We start from the raw sequence: 24,875 nt of genomic DNA on the forward strand, positions 1-24,875 counted from the left end.
ACTGGAGAAGGACCTGAAAATGCTAGCCGAGTTCTTCAACAGATGGCATCTCAAGATAAGCATACCAAAGACTGTATCCTCCGTCTTCCACCTGGCTAACCGATGCGCCAACCGAGAGCTGAATATCTCACTAGATGGGTCTAGGCTGAACTTCGTCTCAACACCAAAGTACCTAGGTGTCACTCTTGACCGAAGCCTCACCTTCCACGAGCATGCCAAAGCCACAGCCCAAAAGACCCAAGCCAGAGTGTCTCTCCTAAAGAAGCTTGCAGGGACCGGATGGGGAGCTAATTTCACCACCCTTCGCACCTCCACTCTAGCTCTTGCCTTCTCCACTGCCGAGTATGCTGCACCTGCATGGAGCCACGGCACCCATGTACACAAGGTTGATGTTGTCCTCAATGACGCTATGAGACTAATCAGCGGAACACTCACTGCAACACCAGTCAGCAACCTGCCAATATTATCTGGCATACCACCAGCTCAGCTCAGACGAGATGCGCAGTATGCTAAGCTTGCCCAAAAGCATGACAGAGATAAATGCCTTGTTCCTGCCCCCTCTGCCTTTGAAGGACAGCGTCTCCCTAGAAGACACTTTGCAACACAGGCTGCTGAGCTGCGGCCTGAGAACCCCCCCTCCGCCTTAGCCACTTGGATAACAAAACGCTGGTCAGACCAGTGGAATTCGTCCACTACCAACCTGAAGGAGTTCATCCCAAAGCCCTGTGCAAAACCAAGTGGCAGCGACCTCCCAAGAAAAGCCTGGGTCAACCTAAACCGTGTCAGAACTGGAGTTGGCCGCACACAATATTTCCTACATAAAATTGGAGCTGAATCATCACCAAACTGCGCCTGTGGAGAGATCCAAACTATGGATCATGTCATTGATGATTGTCCGATCTACAAATCCCCCCACGGCGCTTCCGGACTTCGTGAGCTCGATGATGAGACGATCTGTTGGCTCAATAAGGATCTTCCTATCTAGATGATGTACTCCCTGATATTCTTTGCACGAACGAACGAACGATGAAGCGTCCGAAAATTACGCGCTACGCGCGAGCGGAGGAAAACTGAATTCAGACAAGGATTATTTTAGAGTCGAGAATAATAACAACGAATCATCTTCTTTCTCTAATAATTTAATGAAACTTTTGTCATGAAAGAGGCTTTAACCCCCCCCCCCCCCCCCCCCCGATGAAAATGTCAAAAATTGTGCCGGTATGGTGCTCCTAATATGACCTTGTCAGTATTGGTATGTTGAGTTGAAAAAATGGTCTGCACACTTTCCAAATTTCCGGCTCCCCTATTGGAAAATCCTAGATCCGCGCCTGCCTTATACTGGTCGTACAATCAATCTTTGTTTTAAATTGCCGTATAGTTTGGAAATTAAGAGGCAAACATCCGCCTGCAAGATTGTGTCATATTGCCAGGAGAAAAAGACATGATAGATAAGAGTGCGAGAGAGAAAGAGACAGACAGAAAGAAAGAGTCAGAGGGGAGGGTAAGGGCAGGGGAGTGGGATGGGAGTGGGATGGGGAGGGGGAGCTTAAGAAAGATAAAGAGAGAGGGAGAGGGCGAGAAGGCGAGAGGGCGAGAAGAAGAAAGATCGCGGAGACTAAAAAAAAAATCAATTTAAGGCACTTTCAAAAGCTTAAAGCATCACAAATTGAAATATAGAAACATTACAATTGCATGATGACCTTCAATACCCCCCTCCCCCTTTGGATCTTCCATCGAGCTAGGTTCTTACGCCGGATCATCTCTATACTAGATAATCCACTGTTTAGAACGGATACATACAGTGTGAGTCAAAAAAAAAGTTTACACCTAGATAGTTGCTAATTATTTCAAAAATCATCTATGAACAGTATATTATCATACATCTTATGAAAGATTGTTTTATCCCATATCATTTAGTATAATTTTTGTGTGGTATGTGTTCACGCTTGGATGAACAGGAGGCATTGTTTGCGAGAGTGCAAAAATCGACTTAAATGCGCCAAAGTTTCTTATGGGATGTTTGAATAAAACAATTGGGATTTGGGTATTAATTCGTTCTTTGCAGATCCAAATAACACCCGTAACAAAATAAATCATGCCACACAATATCAAATATCAAATGTATGTGTGTGTGACTTTGCTTCTGCAAAAAGCCTATGCAATGCATCTTATTTGATACATTTAATTCATCCTCTATTACTCTAATACATCACATAAGCAACTTTGGCGCAAGTCGATTTTTGCATCTTAGCCATTTTCTAGGTGTAAACTTTTTTTTTGACTCACACGGTTTAGAGCTAAGGTGCTGTGGTCTAGTGGATAAATCACCGGACTATAGATCACAAGCTACAGGGTTCAGGATCGACAAGTGGACATGAATTTTCCTCGCCCTTCCCTCTTTGGTTTTCTGCACTTTTCCTCGTAAAGTTGGAATAAGTTTGTCCTTCGCCTTTTCATGAAATGGTTCCGCCAATATGGTTTGTATAAAGTTAATATCTTCTCCGAACTTTATTAATCAATCTAAAAAGGTAAAATATTGATCTATAAGGTTATGAGAAGTCACAAACTTATAAATCATATTGTCGGAGGTTTATTCAGGATGAGAGGTAAGAACATGTATTCCAACTTCATATGCAACTGTATATTGTCAATACTACGGATAAAAATAAAACGTACCAAAAAATTATTCTTGCTGGCTGTATGTCGTTCAAACAATATTGAGTGATTGATTTAAAAAATGAAACGGATTTCATATTTTCTTTGTTTGTCATGAGAATTTATAGTATCACGTGGCACTTATTGATGTATTTTCTTTTAACGTCCTGTTGCATGCATCACATCTACAAAAGGTATTAGAAATGGTACCCTGCATGTCTGCAAATGATGAATTTGATTTTAAAAGTACAGGTACACTCATATCCTGTTTACAGATATTCGTTTGATTTCGTCGATAGATTTACCATATATCTTACATTAAAAGAGGATTATGAATGGGCCTTGGCCTTGGCCTTGGCGGGGGAGACCCGAGGATCTGGCGCGGGCGGGTGGGTTCGCTCGTCTCTGGTTTCTCTGGGAGCGGACATGTGCAGATTTTGATGCACTTTGTTGATGGTCCATTATTTGATTTATACTGGGAATCTCGCTCAACAAACCTAGCTTTTCTGAGGTTCCCTTTTTCCCCCTCTCAGTTAAGTCAAGCAATATAAAATATTTTCTCTTATTCTCAAACTTGAATGTACTCTGTAAACTTATTTGATTACGAACATACTTGTCAGTATTTCGTTACTTCTATAATTCATTTGTTCTATTATATATTGTATTATTGTATGGTTTATATATGTCATTTAATTTGTGGATATTTGAGTGAAAAATAAATCAAATCAAATCCAAAAAAAAAAAAAAAAATGATGAAACTTGTAAAACAATCTTCCAACTTGAATCTGTAGATATTTATGTCTTCAACCATATTAAATAACTGTCATTAGAAATTGCCGTCATTACTATTTCGTCTCGTCATTTACACTTTAATAGACGGTGGCTGCAACCTTGTGTAAAATAAACTAATATAGATGGAGACTATGTAGTTTGATTATTGGATAAATAAACGCACTATTAACAAAGAGTTAAATATTAGGGTTCGAACCCCTGCCACAGCGCGAATGTCCTTCGGCAAAACATCAATCTACATTTGCCATCCTTCACCCAGGTGAAATAAATGGGTACCCGGTAGGAAGAGATAGATTGCTTCAATGCTTATCATGGCCGCAGGGCTAAAAGCCGGTGTTATAATGTGATCGAGAGTAGTATACATATTATTGAAAATATCCTGCGTATAAACCTCTTCAAACAAAAACTATTATAGACATCTATCTCAGTCGTTTTATTTGTATACGTAAGGAAGATGTGCGTGAAGCCAAGCTCAGACAATATGAGTTGGACAATACATGGGTATGTGGAAATACCCGTACCATTAAGCAGCATATAATCATAATAATAATAATAATAATAATAATAATAATAATAATAATAATAATAATAATAATAATAATAATCTTTTATAGTCCATATTTTGTAATCTTTTATTAAGTTAAACCGAAAATGGAAATTCTTTTTGCCCAATTGATCGTGAGACCGGCAGCCACTGAGCAGCGCCAGATCGACATTGCTCTATCCCTTATTGTTGGACGCCAAGCAAGGTCTTTTAACGTCTTTTGATATGACGCGGCCGGGGTTCGAACCCTCGACCTCCCGGTTGTGAGGCGGACGCTCTACTGACTTAGCCAACACAGGTACATGGACAGGGGCAGGGGCGGCGATCCTGGGCCCGATAGGGGGACACGTCGCCCTGGAAATTTAAAAATACAGCTAGAAAGACATATAGCGGAAAGAATTATTGGGCTTAGGGATTTTCTAGAATGCATAATTTCAGCATTCAACATTGCAAAATCTCGCTTGGTCGCTTCGCCCCGGCCCTCGCCCGATAACACAAAACTATGATATGATATGATATGATATGACGCTCCCGGCCGTGATTTATCCATGGTTGGTGTAATAGATATTTTTTTTTCCTTTCGTTTCTACTAACCTAATTGTGTGCTATCACAATCATGATTGCTTCATGTTCCCTTTAAAGCAGGCGTGTAGCCAAGGGCGGTAGGGGCAGTAAGAGGACATAAGACAAAAAAGGAGCAGACAAAGAAATATTTTTGAAAATTCTGACAAGTCGAAAACGGTACAACGAATCGTCTTATTTCTCTAATAATTTAATGACACGTTAAGCTTCTGTGCTTAGCGCGGGAGGGGGAGGGGACTGAATTCAGTGAAGGATTAAAGGCAGGCTTTACTACTTCAGCCAGAAGAGGATCATGGGGGAACAAAAGACACCGATTGGGGAAGTTTTCTATATAGAGGGAGCAAGTAGCTACAAGTAGGACAGTCGAGAATGGAACAACCAATCATCTTCTTCCTCTAACAATATCATTAAACTATGGAAAGTTAAAGCGTCCGCGCTTCGCGCGGGAGGGGGGGGGGAGGAACTGAATTCAGACAAGGATCGAGATTCGAGAATGGTACAACGAATCCTCTCCTTTCTCTAATAATTTAATGAAACGTCAAAGCTGCCGCGCTTCGCGCGGCAAGGGGAAAGACTGAATTCAAACAAGGATTAAGAGTCGAGAATGGTACAACGAATGGTCTTCTTTCTCTCATAATTTAATGAAGCGTCCGAAAATTACGCGCTACGCGCGGGCGGGGGAAAACTGAATTCAGACAAGGATTATTTTAGAGTCGAGAATATAACGAATCATCTTCTTTCTCTAATAATTTAATAAAACTTTTGTCATGAAAGAGGCTTTAGCCCCTCCCCCCCCCCCCCCCGATGAAAATGTCAAAAATTGTACCGGTATGGTGCTTCTGATATGACCTTGTCAGTATTGGTATGTTGAGTTGTAAAAATGGTCTGCACACTTTCCAAATTTCCGGCCCCCCCTATTGGAAAATCCTGGATCCGCGCCTGATTTAAGTGCATATGCCCCTTTTCAATGCACCTCTGATGAGTGCCCCATTTCGGGTGCGAGAAGTGCCCCTTTTCACCTCTGACATATTTTTGTCAATTTATAATTGATATGTGCCCCTTTTCCTTTTTAATAGGTGTCTTTTCCCGGGCTTTTACCCTTCTGATAACGGTGCCCCTTTTTTCGTTTCCCATACTGGTGTCCCTTCCTAGAGCTTTATTTTGTCGATGCCCCTTTTTCACCTCTCTGATAGGCGCTCCTTTTACTTTGGCAAGTTCCCCATTTCATTTCTGATAAGCAGCATCTTTCCCCTTCTTATAAGTGCCGTTTGATCCCTTCTATAGTGCCCATTTTTCAAGTTTCTCATGCCTCGATTTTCCCTTCTTATATATAAATGCCCCCCTAGCTTTCACCTCAAACGAGTGCCCCTTACAAATAAATATGTTCCCCTTGTTACTGAAGTGTCCCATTTTGTTTCTAATAATAAAATTGCCCTTTAATGATGCCAACTCTTTAACCTATATATTTTCCCGGCTCACGCTTATTTACAAAGGGCCTTTTGTGGTCATCTATAAAGCCACGTCTATAGTTTCAAAAGAATCGGAAGTATCACAGAGAGTGAAATAGATAGAGATATACCTGGAGAGATAGACTCAGAGAGAGAGAGAAATGTATATATAGACCTAAAAAGATAGAATCAGCTGAGTGAAAGAGATAGAGATATACCTAGAGATAGACTCAGAGAGAGAGAGAGAAATGTATATATAGACCTAAAGAGATAGAATCAGAGTGAAATAGATAGAGATAGACCTAGAGCGAGAGAAATATATAAATAGACCTAAAAAGCTAGAATCAGAGTGAAATAGATAAAAGGTAGACCTAGAGAGAGAGAAATATATATATAGACCTAAAAAGATAGAATCAGAGTGAAATAGAATTGATAGAAATAGACCTAGAGAGATAGACTCAGAGAGAGAGAAATACATATATACCTAAAAAGATAGAATCAGAGTGAAATAGACAGAGATAGATCTAGAGAGATAAATATATGACATAAACAGATAGAATCAGAGAGAAATAGAATAGATAGAGATAGACCTAGAGAGATAGAACCAGAGGATATAATATATATAGACCTAACAAGATAGAATCAGAGTGAAATAGAATTGATAGAGATAGACCTACAGAGATAGACTCAGAGAGAGAGAAATATATATATATATATATATATATATATATATATACCTAAAAAGATAGAATCAGAGTGAAATAGATAGAGATAGACCTAGAGAGAGAGAAATATATATAGACCTAAAAAGATAGAATCAGAGTGAAATATAATTGATAGAGATAGACCTAAAGAGATAGACCCAGAGGATATATATGTAGACCTAACAAGATAGAATCAGAGTGAAATAGATAAAGATAGACCTAGAGAGATAGCATCAGAGAGAAATATATATATATATATATATATATATATATATATATATATATATATATAGACCTAAAAAGATAGAATCAGAGTGAAATAGATAGAGATAGACCTAGAGAGATAAAACCCGAGGATATAGACCTAACAAGATAGACTCAGAATGACTCTCATGCAAAATTAGGAGGGATGTACATGTAATGCAAAAAATAACAAGCATCAAAATTTTGTTAGCACAAAAACAGTAACAAACGTGTAGGAACTCGTATTTCAAATCATGTATCATAAAATCAATTATGATTCAATAATATCTTTATTTCATATAGAACTTATGAAAGTACATTATTATAGAGGTAAATACTTTACAATTTGACTTTGTAATTCATGGTATGTACTATATCATAAAAAGGAGATATGATAAGATCAAAATGGATCTCATTTACTAGGCTGGTATAGATCAATGCAACGAATGTACTTAAATTGCTGACAAGCACTAGGGAATACTGGGGAAATCCATCCAATTGTCACACGAAACATTCATTATTAAAAGAATTTACTTGTATGTTGTAGACAGAGAACTGAGTAAAGCCTCAGATCTGATCGGACAGGCGACGTTCATTATTCATAAGATTCACTCTTTCGAAAGGTTCATAATTCAATAGTTTCATGATCACGATAGTTCCCGCGAAAGGGGTTCATTAATCCAATATGAACTCTTGGTCTTTCTGACCATTTGATGCCAACAATTTTCACACAAGTGCGCCAGGAGTGTCAATTTGTTTGTCATTACAAATGTTCACTATATTAATTATTATGTCGCTGCGTATGTACTTTAGATAATTAACAGATTTACATGTACATTCCATATGGGGCTGAATTCTCAATGGTAATTTAAACTTTCACCATGGTCTTATCAACCATATTACTACAGCTGGTCGAAAGGGTGAAACTAAAAAGTAGCAAAAAGGGTCTAGATACAGGCAAAAAAACGAAGACCAAAAACCTTCTGGGGAGCGTATATCACAATCGTGTTTCAAAAACATATATTCTGCTTTTTTCTATCTTTGTTAATTGGAGTTTTAGCAGGGGCGGATCCAGGGGGGGGGGGGGTATGGGCTAAGAAATATTCACATAAATGTTCAGATTATGCCATGGAATGTACCATAGGGCATCTTTAGGTTCAACATTTTCTGAGGCCCTTAGTTGGCCGGACCACACGGCATAAAGGTCGCAATTTCATCCCCCCCCCCCCCCCCCTCTTTTGGAAAATCCTGGATCCGCCCCGGCATAGTGATGAGAGTTTAGAGGATAAACCAATGTACATTATCTTATGCAGCAGTCAGTATATCATTTTGGCAGGCTCAAAATCTGATTTCGCTCATTCATGCCATATAAACTCAATATAGGCCTACAACTTCAGATGTTCAAACAAGATATGTAAACAAAGGTTGACTACAAATAAAGGGCTTAATCTGAGAATGAAGGACCAACATGTTCAGTAACAAAAGGCCAATCTCACCTTGTCAAATAATCAATCACTCCTGATATACTAATCTGGATACAGAATTGTAAAACAGGGATGAATTTTAGCATTTATAAAATGCAAAATAATGCTTTTCCCTCACAAAGATTAAGCATTCCCAAACAGCAAAACATTCTCCACATAATAAAAATCACTGTATCAATATATCATAACTATATCATGAATATTCATATTGACACAATCCTGGTAGATTCATTAACATGATTTTTTCAGATTGGATTAAATCATTCAACGTGAAAAATAATATAAAAGCTTGATGTTACCATGAATAGACCTTTCTCTCATTTAAAATGTGACATCCTTATAGAGTTTAGATACATCTTTCAGAGTCGTACAGCGTATTTGCATAATAGATGTTTGAAATACTCATGTACTTGCACATTGTTATGCTGAACTATGCATATTATATAATCAATTGGTGTTAAAAATGATACTCATTCAGGAGTTACAAAAACATGTTAAGTGTTCTGAAAGAATGAATGAATGAATAAGGTTTCTTTCACAAATCGACCACAACAAAGTCAATGTCAAGGTCATTTCAGAATATAGAGATCGCAATACAACAATACACATTACAAAGGGACCAATCAGTTTGGAATACCAATATTTTCCTTTGCACTTCATAAACTGACTTATCTACGATCTTCATTAAATTCTATTTCTCATTTTATGACATAAAGAGCTTGATATCAAGGAATAATCAATATGAAGATTCAGAAAAATTATTTTTAAGTAATTCCACTTTGAGGAAAAAGTGGCTAAATAGTCACTATGCAATTTTTTAATGCACAATCAACTTCAAATCCAGAAACTTCCCTGCATGGCATTTTCATGAATTGTTACGGGCAGCCATTTTCATAGCAAGAAACCTGCTTGGATTAGACAAATTTTGTGTTGTGTCAATTGTGATTCAAATATTTGTGACATGAAACTCTTGCAAATCAGAACCACTCCATTTCATGCATGCAAACACGTTCCTCAATTCTGGTTGTACAGTATTCTGAAAATTTTGGACCAGCATAATGTAAAACAAACTTAGATGCTACAAAAGCACCACACACATATGCATAAATGGGACTACATATTGATCTTCACTCTTCTTGCGGATTACTCAGCAGCTATACAATCCTTATTAAATCTGTTTGGCAGATACCATTTGGTATATTCTGATAGAACTTCATTTGTCATTCAGTACATTCACGATCAGCCTTACAACCAATCCAATTTCAATGTAGGGTACACTGCCTCCATGTTGTAACACCCTTACCTAACCATTGGCAGGTAATTCCATGTATGTGCCTATACAACATACGATGTCTGACATTTATCCATATATTTCATCCATGAACAAAAAAATGTCTTGATATGACTATGGTTAATGGTTGTGATACCAGAAAGCACCGTTATTTAATTTTCATACCAAGAGATTTTTATTTGGGAATACAATATGGGAAAATAGACATATGCCGTGGGGAACACAATCCATTAAATCTCTGTAATACTCTATCATTGTCAGCTCCATCTCCATAGAGGGCACTATGTCACACTGTGCAGCTTCTCTAGTTTGTCTAACCTAGCATCCTCCTTCTGGTGCCAGTCTCGTTTCTGCTTGTGCTGTTTGACACTCTCCGTCACCTTAGTGTCAATCATCTCACTCGTAAGGACGCCATCCTCAGAAGCGAATGCAGTTGCCTGGCAACAGGAACAATAAAAAGATGACAAAAATTGATGAGAGATGTAGCCAAGACTCAATTTCTTTCTTGCCAATTCAGAGGCATTATGTTGTAAGCACTTAATATCAAGTATTGGGGCAGCCAAAACAAATTATGATATTCAATGCTAAGTAGACTTAGAAACCACATCTACATATGTACAAGTCCACACGAGAAAACTTGTCTTAATGCATGCCAGAAAATACCGTATTTGCCGGCGTATAGGCCGCAGTATTTTTGGAAGAGAAAATATCAAAAAGTCGGGGTGCGGCCTATGCGGCGAAAGAGTAAAAAATGATTTTTTTTTTTTTTTTTTTTTTTTTTTTTTTTTTTTTTAATTTTATTTATGGCGCTATGCCTGGCAATGTCTTCCAGCTCAGTAATCAGTGTGTTGACTCACCACTCGGAAACTACAACAACACTCACTGTCATCTTTGTTTGAAAGTAATCTTTCTAACAGATCTCAATATGTAGTTTATAATAATAATTCCTCAATTTTTTTTCTATAACAAATGGTGTACCACAAGGTACACCATTGGTACCATAGGTACTCTATTGTGTTTAATTTACATTAATGATCTTACACATTCTTCTAAAAACGACATTGTTACTATTATTTGTGACAAGTTTACAAGCACAAATCAGCGCCTTTAACTGCACCTCGATGTTAAATGAAGGTCCTTCCCCGCGTGGGTTTTCGGCAACAAAACATCAACAACAACCAAAAAAAAAAAAAAAAAAAAAACGATTTTTTTTTTTTTTTTTTTTTTTTTTAAATGTCAAAATCGGGGGTGCGGCCTATACGGCGGTGCGGCCTTTACGCCGGTTAATACGGTACATCACTTTGCAATTATAAGTAATATAGAAAAATTATATTTGTTACAAGCAACAAGATTACCAATGAATTTTGTAAGTGCCAAAGGATTTACCTCTCACAAATTGGAATGCTAATTCCTGCGCCACCTAATTTTCATACCCTTTACAAACGTGAGAAGTGCTCACCGAAGCATGAATTTTTTTCAGACTTTTTGGTGTCATATGAAAGTTGAGTGTATGAGCTTTCCATACATATACAACTTTTTCCTCAGAATCATATATTTTTTATTCGGCAGCCATTTCAAGAGTGTATAGTTTTTTTGGGGGACACACTGTATAGCAAACAATGCCTAAGCAGTACCCGTTGGTCCCCATGGTCCTCTTTTTCTTAAGTTAATTGAGAGCTGAGTTGATGAGATAACCACCTGCCTGTGACCACACAGGGAGGTCTAATCAATCCAAAGTAATGCAGATAGCCTTTAATGTGTTGTTTATTAGACTTAGTATTAATGTGTAGTTTATTAGAATGCTGAGAACATATTATGAATCATTACCAGAACTTGAGCCTATTTATTTCCATAATCCACTTACCTGCCATGCCACTCCAAGTTTAGCAATCTCTCTTCCAGACAGGCCCTCAGTCATTTCAGCTATCTTACTGCATTTCTCATTGAAGTCAAACGTGCCAATCTTCAGACGTCTACAAATGGGTACGAAAAAACGGGTTCAGAATTATCATAATATCTGTCAAAATTTACATTTCTGGCGGAATTGGGAGATATATAGTGAATTGTGGGCATACATAACAATGAAGTGAATTCGAGACAAATTAAAAGCAAATAAATATATATTTTAATAGTTTAAGCAATGATGAGTACAAATTTGGTACATGGGACTACACATTTATCACAAATGTGGGCTCACAAAATTACACCCTTCTGTGTATGTGGCAGCATCGTATGTCAATAAATAGCTATTGTAAATGAACAATCAAGAGTCACATTCTGAGTTTTTAATTTTTCACAATACATTAAGTTTCTGTTTACGTGACGAAAATGTAAGTTAGGGGTATTCTAAGCCAAAAAAAAAGCCTAAGTATCATTTAAATCCCACAGTGTAGAGAAGGTTTATGAAAGGTTCAAGTATTCTACAAGTGTTATCATATTCTTAATTTCACAGTACATGAATATCCTGTTCTCATGGCACTACCTTTAAACACTTCTCTTTGTGAAGATAATGTCAACTCTAACTTTCAAAACTAAAACATAGTCTTAAAACACTAATGCCTTCAAGAAGAGTCATGTGAGGGATAGGAATACATAAAAGCATCTACAACAACTATACATGGGACTACACATGAAATAAGAAACCCTACATCACAAAATACATGAGACTACGCATGAAATAAGAAACCCTAAATCACAACACATACATGGGACTACACATGAAATAAGAAACCCTACATCACAACACATACACGGGACTACACATGAAATAAGAAACCCTAAATCACAACACATACATGGGACTACACATGAAATAAGAAACCCTACATCACAACACATACATGGGACTACACACTTACCTCCTGCCCTGCGAAGCAGGCTGAATGACATACTTATCAAAGTATAACCTGACCATGCGCTCCCTCTCCTCACGGCCTGGCAGATCAAACCCTACCATCTCATCCAAACGATCGTTGATAGCCCAATCAAACTGCTCCGGCTGGTTACTCGCCAACACTAACATGAATCTAAGGGGAAGGAAGATATTGGTATTGATTACATGACCGGTACGGTGTGGTGATGACACAATCAAACTTACCCCGGTATTAAACTTACTAACATGAATTTAGAGGAGGAAAGTCACCAATACCTCCCCCCCCCCCCCCCCCTACTCAGTAAAGCATAACAATTACAAAGAACAAACAGTGAAACAGAACAGGTCAGCATACAATTTACTTTTGTCTGACTCGGGCTATGACACAAAACTAATCCAATGTGTTTTGAAAATGGAGATTTTGCAAAGAAACAAAAACATCAAGTAATATATTCATTACAAATATTAATTTCATAGAAAATAAGACTTATACTTCGTCTTTTATTTTTTGAAATAAAAACCTTGAGCAAATCTAGAATTAATCTCAATTGCTCTTTTGGGTCAGTCATGGATTTTATGGAAATTTGATTTGTTCTTTTGTGGCATCTAATTGGTGAAGACCAAATCAATATTTTTCTTTGTTGGTATTGTTTTACCACATACATGAAGGATGGGGTTATTTGTACTGCTAGAAAAAAGTGCTTTGCCTTTGGTCATTGTCTATCTTTCATTCTTATAAGATTTATTAACACAAAACAATATAATCTGTGAAGTTTTTCAAGTTTGAATACAATTAAATAATACTGCCACAAAATAATATATATATTGAAGGACAGCTACAGAGTAAATCTCCTAAAAATAAACACCAACCGTCAAATTTGTCTGAAAGGCAGGCACTCTAGAGCAAAAAAGAAGGGTGGGGCAGTTGTCTAGTACCCTAAAGGGTATCCTTTTGACTTTCATCAACATCCTCCATTTAACTTTTGGGCTACAAAGAGGCATTTTAACAAGCTACTTACTTGTTCGACTGATCACCAGTACGATACAGAAAGGCATTAAGTGTGCTACGGAGATCCTCACTTATTATTTCCTGCAGCAAACAAAAATTACAAAAAGCACAACAAACTTTAAATACATTGACACACATAATTGCTAGATGATTAAAAATTTAATTCGATTTGAATGAAACAAAAAGTTCATGATTCATTCATGATTACTTCATCTGGTTTAAACAACGTTTACTGTCTGTACATATGTAAACGTATTAAAATATGCAATCATATTTTCTTGACAAATCAACATCTATTGCAAGGATACCAAAGGATTTGTATACAGACTCTATTGTACATTTTCCTCTGTATTTTTAATTGCTGTTGTAAGTTCAAATTCATTTTGTTATGGAGTATTGTTATTACTAAACAGGACCTTATGGAATACCACTACTATTGGTTAAACAAATTGCACTACACTGTATAAGTATCAGAAATAAACAAAGAAAAGTGTACTAACCGCATTTCTCCTCCTCAGGAATGCATCAGCTTCGTCACAGAACAGTAGTAATCTGGAAGTAGAGAAAAAAAAACAATAACGTTAAATATTAGCTGTGGCATTCATATACCCAAGGGGAAATCAAAATTTAATCAGAATCTTAGGTCGTAGGGACCGTTAAAATAGATTATCCGGGGTAAAACTTTGCTTTTATTCCAAAAATATTAGTCCTATATATTGACACTACTTGAGTTTTAGCAATTTTGGCCACTTTCTCGGCCCAAAACTGATAATTATTATCACTTAAGGTCATGGGTTATTCTCCCGATCGTTATTTTCAGCAAAGGAGATTGAATGGAACTTTTCTGCGTAAAATTGTTACCTGATCCTAGAAAAAGTGGTCAAGGTAACCCCTATCAACAACAACATGGTCATTTCAGTCCTGATTTGGCTTAAAATTGTCTGTTTGTGTTTAATTTTGGGGGTGGAAATCAGGCCAATTTATAAGTCAGAATCAATTGATGTGCAGGTTTTGACATCAGAATCCAATATACATTCTTACCCTCTTCTGCTTGTAGAAGCCCAGTCAAATAATTTATGTATTGAACTGACTCCCTCCTTCCCCATGGGGGCTACATCACCTCCTGTCATAATGGCAAAGTCCATCCCTGAATGCATGGCAAGTTTCTGTAGTGATACAAATACAAATGAAATACAGATGATAATAATAATAATAAAATGCAGTTCTTGTATAGCACATATCACATACAATGTAATGTCTATATGTCTTTCTCAGGGATGCCAGTTAGAATTGATCAGAGGGTCTGGAAATCACCTAGAATGAGCTATTTTGTACACAAAAAAACCTAAACTATGGTCTGAAAATAACTTGCCAGGGCCTGAATTCAGGCTATTGCCTGAAAACTGCCATCCATGATTTTTCAAGGACTTTGGACATTATTACCCTGGCTTTAGCTCCGGCAACCATATATCTAAGGACTAAATCCTGCCATGTACCAAGTTTATGGCACCTACATGTAGGTAGATGGTGGCAAATGCAGATTTACATGTATGTCTACCAAGAATATAATATAACATAACATCTATATACAGCAAGCATGACAGGTAATCTTATATAAATAAATAAAACATCAATGCCCATCTACAGTATGTCCCATGCCTTTTAGAGTACATGTACCTTAAACCAGAAACTTTTGCAACCAGAAAGTTTTGTGAAATTGTAAGGACTGCTATTTTCATAGCAAGAAAGTCAAGAAAGCAAGAAATTGAATGTTATTCTATCATTTTTAATGTGAAACTTGCATGAATCTGGATCACCAACAAAAACAATAAAATTTCCCTGTTTTACGACATAATGGTATCTAAATAATTATGGTTTTGCTGATTGAATAAATAATACAACATCTCTTATCCCTAGCAACCTCACAGTGTATGATACCTTCAAATTCATGATCGACAATTATGAATTAAGAAATAAAGGTTCCTTTCAAAATCTCTTTCACTGCAAAGAGTCAGTAATATGTAATAGAACAAAATGTGGTTAAAGAAAAAAACTTCTGAAAATCAAAAAAACAACAGCACCAACAAAATTAGTGGATTCTTGTATAGCCAATCATGTCTCATCAGACTTGACACTCCTGGCATTCAACATCTCACAATGTTCTTACCTTGGCAAAGAGAGTCTTGCCGGTACCTGGTGGTCCGTGCATGAGTATATTCCTGTACATGCCTTTGTTTGCTTTGGTATTCCTAGTTGTTATGGCGATCTCCCGAAGACGCTCCTCAAGCTTTGGCTACAAAACAGGTCAAAGGTTAAAGAAGGCATAAGAAGAATGATTTAAAAGAATTACTGCAGAAGGGCACAAGACAAAATCCATCCAATTTTTGTAAGCATTTCAGGCAAAGTTTCCCTACTGTCTCGTGAATTGTCAGTACATTATAGGTTAGTTCTGATCAGGATTTATAGAAGATTTGTTGTATTGAAAAAAATGTGGCTTTCTTTGTCAAAATAAAAGTTGAGCAGGGATACAATTTACTTTATTTTATACATACTAAACTCAAATAATTCTCCCCAAAAAGGCTGGTCTCCACACATTCTTCTAATAAAGGGTGTAATTTCAAGGGCATCATTGATAACAAGTCATCTTGCAGTATCATAGTAAACCCAATGGAGAAGACTTATTTCCATTTCACATGCATAGTTGGTTTTATCATGAGTAACCTTGAGGAGAGTAAGTGACAGGGTAATGGCATTATAATTGTAATTGCAACTTTGGGAGTCATTCTGAATTAAAGGATCTGTAACCCTTTAGCCCGAAATTATTCATACCCTACAAAGTTTGAAATATTAGATGTATGTGAAAAATGTATTTGTCCAAAATTTATTTTTCTTCAAAATGTGTCATCTAAAAGTATTCAACAAAGGCCCTAATTCAAACAGTCCACCTTTCATTCTTGAGTTATGAACAAATGAAGCAAAAACACATTAAATTTACAAGGAGTATGAATAAATCAGTTGTTAAAGAGTACTGGTACTTGAGTACTGGTAATGCGATTGCATTGTGAAAGAAAAGGTGTGGAATGGATCAGAAAAGTTGATCATATAGCATGCAAGTAATGGTGTGTAATGCAAGGTTCTGGAGTCATCAAAATCATCATAAATTTGGCAGAGTCTTGGTATAAAGTAACAATCACTTACACAGAAAGATGTGTATGGGACAACACACATGGTGTCAGGGCTAGTACTACCCTGATTTCCTTATCTTCCTATGCTCATTACTCAGCCAGTATACATTTTCTTCCAAAATTGTTTGGCACATGACATTTATTTGTAATCTTGAACATTCAGTGTAAGTTTCGTTAGATTCTGTGAGAATTCATTTTCTTTGTTTACTAGAACTCAAGTTTATCTTTAAATGTAAATAGATAGATACATACACTGTCTGTTTGGAGCCAGAAGGGCATTCACGCATATACTTGAACACAGAGTTAACTTCCCTCTGGCCCCAAACAGGTCCCTGTTTCACAAAACTTGTTATCTATAACAAATGCTAAATTCCTACATCAAATTTACTCTCAGCCAATCAAATGCCACGATTTCAGTAGCTTGTAACAGTTATTGTAACTTGTTATTGATAACAAGTTATGTGAAACAGGGTCCAGATGCTGCTTACCTCTAATACAACACCTGCTAGAGCATCCTTGGGATTGTTGAAGATCCTTTTGGTCACTTGGATGGGATGACGGACGGCTTCGATCGGCGTGAGTCTCGACGTTTCTCTGACCAACGACGGCTTGCCTAGACGGGCCTCGATGTACCGGGCACCGACGCCCGTTCCCATCTTGGCTGAATACACACCGAGGGCTAGTAACGTTACTCCTGCTGCCTGTCAAAGAAAAAAATAAAGGACTCTTCTTTATTAAACTCTAACAGGGCCAACCATACCAAATCAAATCATTTATTTTTCACTGTAGAACAACATATATAAATCATTGACAATTTATTATTAAAATAATAGTGGCAAAATCATAAAAGAATAAAATAATGGACTCTTCTTTAACAGGGCCAACCATTTCAAATCAAATCATTTATTTTTCACTGTAAAAACAACACATATAAATCAATGACAAATTATTACTGTAATAGTGGCAAGATCATAAAACCCACAATGAGGCTTGTTATAAATTACCCCTTAACAGATATACAAACAAAAATGAAAAAGTATTATATAATTTATACACAAAACAACATTGAGGAGAGAAAGGAATATAAGAGAAGGAAATATTATCGACAATCTGGTACACTACATATTTGACAGAGACGTGTCATGAATCAAATTGTTGAGATACTTTTTAATGAGAGTACAAAATTATGCGCTTTCCTCTGGTCTAATATCTTGATATGAAACATTGTGCGATGTTATCTCACTTCACAATTAATTAAACCATTTTGAATTTCAAGCAGAAAATCATGCATTTTCTTTTTGTTCAACCATATTAGATACAGAATCATTATAATAGTTCCTCAGAAACTTACGGTGGCAGTTACTCTATCCCAGTCAGATATAAAACTTCTGAAACCTTCTCCAAGAATATTTCCTGCCGTTCTAAAATAGAAATCACAGAGAAACTGCTACATGTAACTTGGAATTATTAAATAAGAGCTAGACATCTGCTAATACACATAATTGCGCTGGTTTTCAGAACTGTTATAACACTTCATCATTTTGCCTCGCAATCAAAAAAAATAAATAAATAAATTTACTCACGATATTTGACTTTGTTTCCATAAATAGCAATGAAACAAAATGATACTATGTGTAAAACCCACTCATCCACCTCAAATAAAACTATGTGAAAATAAGAGAAATTTATGTATTTTACATGAACTTGTTACCCAAATCAATCCTTAATAAAGACCTTTTACCTTAAATGAGTTTATCCCTCTATGTTAATGCGTACTAGATAAAGTTTGAAATTCCTGGAATGGTTTGACAGTTACCTTTTTTATCACAATACAGATGAACAAACATTTGCCCACTTTAGTTTTAAAATAAGATGATAATTAACTTGTCACTTTCATTTATCTTGCCTTTGCCTGTGCTATTAATTTTACTTGATAATTCCAGATTACATATTATAAACAAAATATCAGGAACTATATTCTTTCTATTTCTTACGTCATAAAAGCAAATTTGTAAACAAATGGAAAAATAAACTGTAGTTTGCTCAGCATTGTGAGCTTTTACAAATTGGCATCTGGCTGGTATGCTCACCAAGGAGTGAAGAATGTGCATACCGTTCATTGTAGGTGGGAAAGCCTGAATCCGATGAGCAAGGTAATAATTTCTGTAAAGCCCTTAACACATTGACAATGAATTAAATGCTACATAAACCCAGAATACCTTTATTTATAGAATGCCTGCAAATTGTATGCCTTTTATTTTTTCCAGTGATTTAAGAACAAGCATCTTACTCATGGGTGATAGTGAGCCCACCTTGAGTAAAAAAAAAAAAGAAAGAAAGGAGGGGGGGGGGGGGGGGGGGGGGGGGGGGGGAATGGCATCTCACAACATCCCCCCCCCCCCTTTTGAGTAAGAAAAATTGGGGAAGAATAGAGAAAATAAGGGAAAATCAGTAAAATCAAGATAAAATCGAGAAGAAGAAAAAATAGGGTAAAAAAAAAAAATCAGGTTTTTATCAGGCCTGCTTACTTGATTGACTGCAGTACTGTTTCCCTGTACTCTGCTGCTTCAAGCCTGATCTGATCCTTCCTAATATCTTTATTTTCTCTCTCTATCTGAGCTTTCCCTCTCAATTCGGCTTCGATCTTCTTCATGTCGTTCTTTAACCTCAATTCTGCTTCATAATCCATCGATGCTATCAAGTGAAGAACAATGTAATAGTGGTTATGTGTAATTGAGCAAATAAAGAGCATAGACAAAAGTCCACATAGAGCTGATTATACATTGTCTCATATCCACAAAATTTTGCTTGAAAGAAATAACACAAATGATAGATAGGATAATTTATAATATACACTTGCTCATTATTTTGGGTGGTATGAGACTGCTTTATACTAATTGGTTCAGGTGAGAGGTGATTCTTTGCTTCTAGTCAAAGAGACTTTATATAAACTAAAATTGAACCCATTCAACAAAACTCGGTATTCATATAAAATGCACCGCAATGGGTATCTGTTTCATCAACTGCACAGCCTCACTTTATATGATGCTGTAAACTGCCCAAAGAAACTGTGGTGACAAACTAAGACGCCATACACACTTTTACTTCCTTTTCTCTTTCTCTTACTTTTATCTTTTTTCAAACACATGGAAAGGCGAGTGTAATTATGAGCCTTTTGTTGTGTGCAACTCTTTTCGTACACCCCCAATTTTTTGTTCTTTTTCATATAACATAAATTTTACATTCATGAGTAATTTAAGGCGGTTTTCTCTTTGTCAAGTACGGAAAGGATTCATGTAATCTTACATCGTTTCATAGACTCCTGCTTCCTGACAGACTCCTCCTGCTTGGCAAGGTTATCTTCATTCATCCTTTTCTAAATTGGGAAATAAAATAAGTATCATCACATTATTCTTTTCTGTAGTTCTCTCTGCCTCTCTACTTCTTTTTATCTTGTTTGTTGTTAATAATTTGATTGGTTATGCCCCTCACTGAAACTATGCCACTAGTTTATGGCATGAAACTTTCTCAAATCTGGACTACTCACAAACTCTAAAGAGGTTTCATGAGGGAAAAAGTTTCTGGTTTTATAGGAAGACAACTGATCTAGCCATGAGAGGTTAAACCTTTCCAGACCTTCATGAGTGAACAATTCTTTATAATGTGGACTTTATATAACATGCTGCTTGAAAGATACTGTATGCTCTAAAGATGGACAGGACAAACTATATTAACTTTTTAATATAAAAGGTTATACTGAGATTTCATGACATAACCTTAAATTATTATTATTTTTTTTTTTTTTTAAGCACGAAACATTTAAGTTATAATAATACTTTGGTACAAACTGTACTGTAATAGCCAGGTGATAAATATTTATAATTTCAAATAAGGAAATCTAGTTAACGGTCCTAACAAAGGTACATGCATATGCAGTCTCCTATAATTAATTTGAGTTGTGCTTTTTTCAGCAAATGTGATTTCCGGCAGTCATTTGTTTGCATACAGGTTTTATGTACTTCATGATAAACAAACTTTCAGCTAGTTTCTCTTCGACCCCAATTGGTTTATCAGAACAAAATAATAATTAAAATTAAAAAAACAGTGCTTATAAGCACTTAACACCGAAGCCTCTAAGCGTTAAAGAAGATTAAAAACAGAGTGTAAAGGAGCCTATAAATCACCTGTTGCGATAACTGATCATCATATCTTTTCCTTGCTAGCTGGTCCTGGTACTGAGCCCTCCTTTGATGTTCCTGGGTCTCCTGGGACATGGTCTTTCTCTTCTCCTCTTGCTGGACCCTAGACTGATCCAGCTTCATCTGCTCCACAGCTCCTTCATACTCCTGTCAAAACAAGCAAGTTTTCATTACAAAAAGTACTATTTTATACTGCTGTAAAAATCAGTTCATTTATTTCTCCTCAACAAACCTTGTAAGAGGCCAACCCTTTGATATAATAAAAAGACATCAAAAAGGAACACAAGATAAGATAAGAAATGAAGTACCAAACCTAATAAACAAACTTACAAAAGAGCCTAATATTGAATGTAATATAAAAACAATTTATACCTTGATCTTTGTTTGCTGCTCCATCTGCTTAGTCTGTTCTTGCATCTTAGCCAGGTCTAATGCTCCTCTAGCATTGGCTGTTCAGAAGGGAAAAACGTTGCAATGAGGATTCAAGTTCAACCATAATAAAACTCCCAAGTGGGCATAAATGTGTATGGTAAACTTTGAACAAAACAGATTTGAATTCAATAGAACAAATAATATGATTCAATGAAAAATAAATCGCTGTACATAGTATCTGATTGATCAAACACATACAAATCTGTGATTGTCTCTTCATCGATATGAAAGTTCTAGCAGTGACAAGCACCGGTCCAAAAAAACAATTTACTTCCTTTTAACACTTTTCTCAAGTACAATCCCATTTTTTCATGACTGCCTTGAATGTGTTTCACTTCAAATGACATTATATACATCCCCTCTATTCAAGACATCTTTTGATCTTCCTTTTTCTCCAACAAAGGGACAAAAATATGACAGAATGGAGAGTTGCAATTTCTTTATTTGATCATTGATAAAATAAAGATAGGTCCTACACTTACAAGTTACCAGTGCAACCTATTCTTCAAAGTTCAAACAATTTTTAATGAATCTTTTTTTTTTAAAGCTGGGCAGTTACTTGTAATTATTTTTATAGAATAGATAAAACCTTGTGACCCGCAATTGTAATATGTAATTGTAATTCCATTATGTACTAAAGTGAAAGTAAATGCTATGTTAATACTATATGAAATTCACAGTCAAAGAAATAGCCATATATTGTACTCGTCTTCAGCCTCAGGTCTAAGTTGTACTAACTGTTGAACTTGTACTTGTACTATAGGAATGAAGCCATGAATGATGAACTGAAGTGATGAAAAACATGAGTCAGTAGGGGCGCTATTTCGAGAATAAGAATTGTACGCATAAACAAGTATCGTCTTTGTAAACGCGGACAAACCCCTCCACAAAAATAAGGATCATCCACATTTTTACAGACGTTTCATATTTACGATCTGCGCGTGGGCGATGCGAAAAAAAGGATTCCGCAATGATTATCTTGATGCATTTTACATTGACTTTGTACAGAGACTCTCACGTTATGAGTAGGGTGTCTGATCATGCACCCGATGTTGTGTCCTAAAATCCTTCCCATAGAGATTGCACGCATACCTATGCAGTCTATGTGCATTGCGCGACCATGCACAATTGGTCAACGTTGTTTTTTTTTAAAATTGAGATTCAAATCTTTATTTGTTGTGATCCTGAAGGTGATATGAATGAGGTGTCGTATGAAAGAGCAGAATAATCCCCATATTTCCAAAGGGTGTCATTTCGTATTTCTAAAAATGTCTCAGATCCTCATTATACGGAGTAACGGAAGAAGACTTCACACAGACGCGCGCCCGCCTGCAACCCACCATCGGTGTGCACTTGTATTGTGCAGCGGTTTGCCGTAAAAGTTAAAACCTGTGAATCTAGATCTAGACTACTAATATCAATGTTTTTCCGAAAAATACTCCAAAAATAACAAGAAAATTTACACGAAACAGGTAATAAACATAACGATTTTTAACTCATGATCTTTATTTAAACATTTGATGAATATTTACTTCATTTTCGATTTTTGGTACCGGTATGTTTTAGTGTTTTATCTCCACATTGGAGTTACGCCACGGGTCAAAATGACTAAAATTTTGGTTAGGTTTCTGAACTAGTGCCCAATATTCTTCTCCCTGATATAGTAAAGAGTTCCTTTACTTATAATTAATCTTATAACAAATTAGATCATCCTGTTATCAAGGACAGGAATCGCCCACAAAATGACAACGTTCTTCGAAATAAAAAGTTCAACACGCACCCGACAAATCGAGCTCCCGGGCAGCCTTGGCCGCCCGCTCCAGGCCCGACGGATCGAAGTTGCTGAAGTTGTCGTAGCCACCTCCTTTTCCTCCTCCTTTTCCACTATCCCCTTTTCCCTCTTTCCCTCCTCCTGTTGGAGCTGCTGCCCCTCCATCTTGTAAAACTGGAAGTTGTGGGGCCTCTGCCAGAGGCTGATCCTTCTTTATCCCAAACAGCCACGACATTTTAAAAGATTCTAGTTGAAATTTCTTCGCTGATGTAATGCACGTGTATTGGAAAATAAGCCGGTATGGTCGAGGTCAAAGTTGAAAATAGGACCCTAGTCTTGGATCAAATTTTTTTAAATTACTTTGTTATCGCCGGTGTAAAATACAACTGTTATATTATCTACTTTTGTATTTGTTTTTTATACAAATAAATCAATTTTGACAATTTATACATACTATGTAACAGATCAATCTGAATAACGCTGCCCTTTACTCCAATTTGGATCGTGATATAATATAGAGTCTGTTTTAAAGACTATTCATACATGCTACCAACCACGTTCGCCTCCTCCCCCTTTTCTTTCTTTCTTTCTTTCTCTCTCTCTCTCTCTCTCTCTCTCTCTCTGATTATATTTTTCTAACTTCTATCTCTCTTTGATTCTATCTCTCTAGGTATATGATTATCTCTCGCTGAAAGTGTTTTCTCTTTTTGTTTTGTTTGCTGGTTTGTTTTATGTGACTGCGTGTATGCTTGTATTGCAGCCATAATGGGGAGCGAAAGCTTTAAGTCCTCTCCGAGGGGCTAAGCAAAGTACAAATCTGAATTCCGTTTCATTTGACGTGTGTTATATATCAGTGTCATAAAGATCAGCAAAATACCGAAATGAGCATGACCCGACTAGGCCGAGCCCCCCCCCCCCCCCCCCCCCCCCGTGGCTACGTGCCTCGGCCCAATATGTATATGATTTTAGGACAAAGACATAGCAGAACATTACGTGTATGTTTCTAAATTCAAATACATACGATATTTGCACCCCGTAGCAGGCCTATATTTACTGTTTTCTCGAAACATTTGTCAAAACTTGAGTGGGTTTTATTTTATAGTTTCCCGCAACAGGATCTACACACTTCATCCATGAACTCTCAAGCGTGAATTATTTTTTGAGAGGGATATAGTTGACCTCATACACTCCCCAATATTTTAACAATAATATTTACGAATAAGTTTGCAGCTTACAATAGCTTTGCGGTTTAGAAGTTTTGTTTATCTAGCACTGTAAAAAGGGAAATTTCCGCTTTTGAAAATGACAGAATCAAATCTGTTATCTAATACTAAATGTAAAACGTATGCAATTATTATTTACGCTATTAGCGGGTCATTTTATTTTGAGTCCGTTTGGAGAAAACAAATTCAGCACAAAATTGAGGGACCTTTCATATGCTGGAATTTTATATGTTATTTAAAGGTGTGTCAGCTTTAGCCTGTTAATTTGATTTTTTTTTTCTTCAATACACCTTAACAATTGCAATTACAATATACTAGTTTGTCCATGTTTTGTTGAACATAACTATTACCCATTTAGGAAATAACATTACTGATACAACGGGCCCCTATACCTCTATCTTTTTCTTTCTCTTTTTCTCTCTTTTTATTTTCTCCCACCTT

General features: G+C 36.5%; 1 protein-coding gene across 1 annotated transcript; it reads right to left on the reverse strand.

Annotated features, from left to right (window-relative positions):
- Nucleotides 1-7,213: 7,213 nt before the first annotated feature.
- LOC588531 (ATPase family AAA domain-containing protein 3-B) lies at nt 7,214-23,504 on the reverse strand. The gene is made up of 14 exons (XM_030987142.1): nt 23,221-23,504; nt 21,381-21,457; nt 20,994-21,155; nt 20,116-20,185; nt 19,338-19,503; nt 18,161-18,230; nt 17,298-17,510; nt 15,792-15,917; nt 14,666-14,790; nt 14,125-14,176; nt 13,635-13,705; nt 12,602-12,769; nt 11,608-11,716; nt 7,214-10,180 (listed from the first exon to the last, which is right to left on the reverse strand). The coding sequence occupies exons 1-14, from the start codon at nt 23,444-23,446 to the stop codon at nt 10,025-10,027; spliced, it is 1,791 nt and encodes a 596-aa protein (XP_030843002.1). The 5' UTR covers nt 23,447-23,504; the 3' UTR covers nt 7,214-10,024.
- Nucleotides 23,505-24,875: the final 1,371 nt, after the last annotated feature.

This window comes from Strongylocentrotus purpuratus, unplaced genomic scaffold (assembly GCF_000002235.5).
Source record: "Strongylocentrotus purpuratus isolate Spur 01 unplaced genomic scaffold, Spur_5.0 spur5_scaffold_16, whole genome shotgun sequence".
Taxonomy (NCBI): domain Eukaryota; kingdom Metazoa; phylum Echinodermata; class Echinoidea; order Camarodonta; family Strongylocentrotidae; genus Strongylocentrotus; species Strongylocentrotus purpuratus.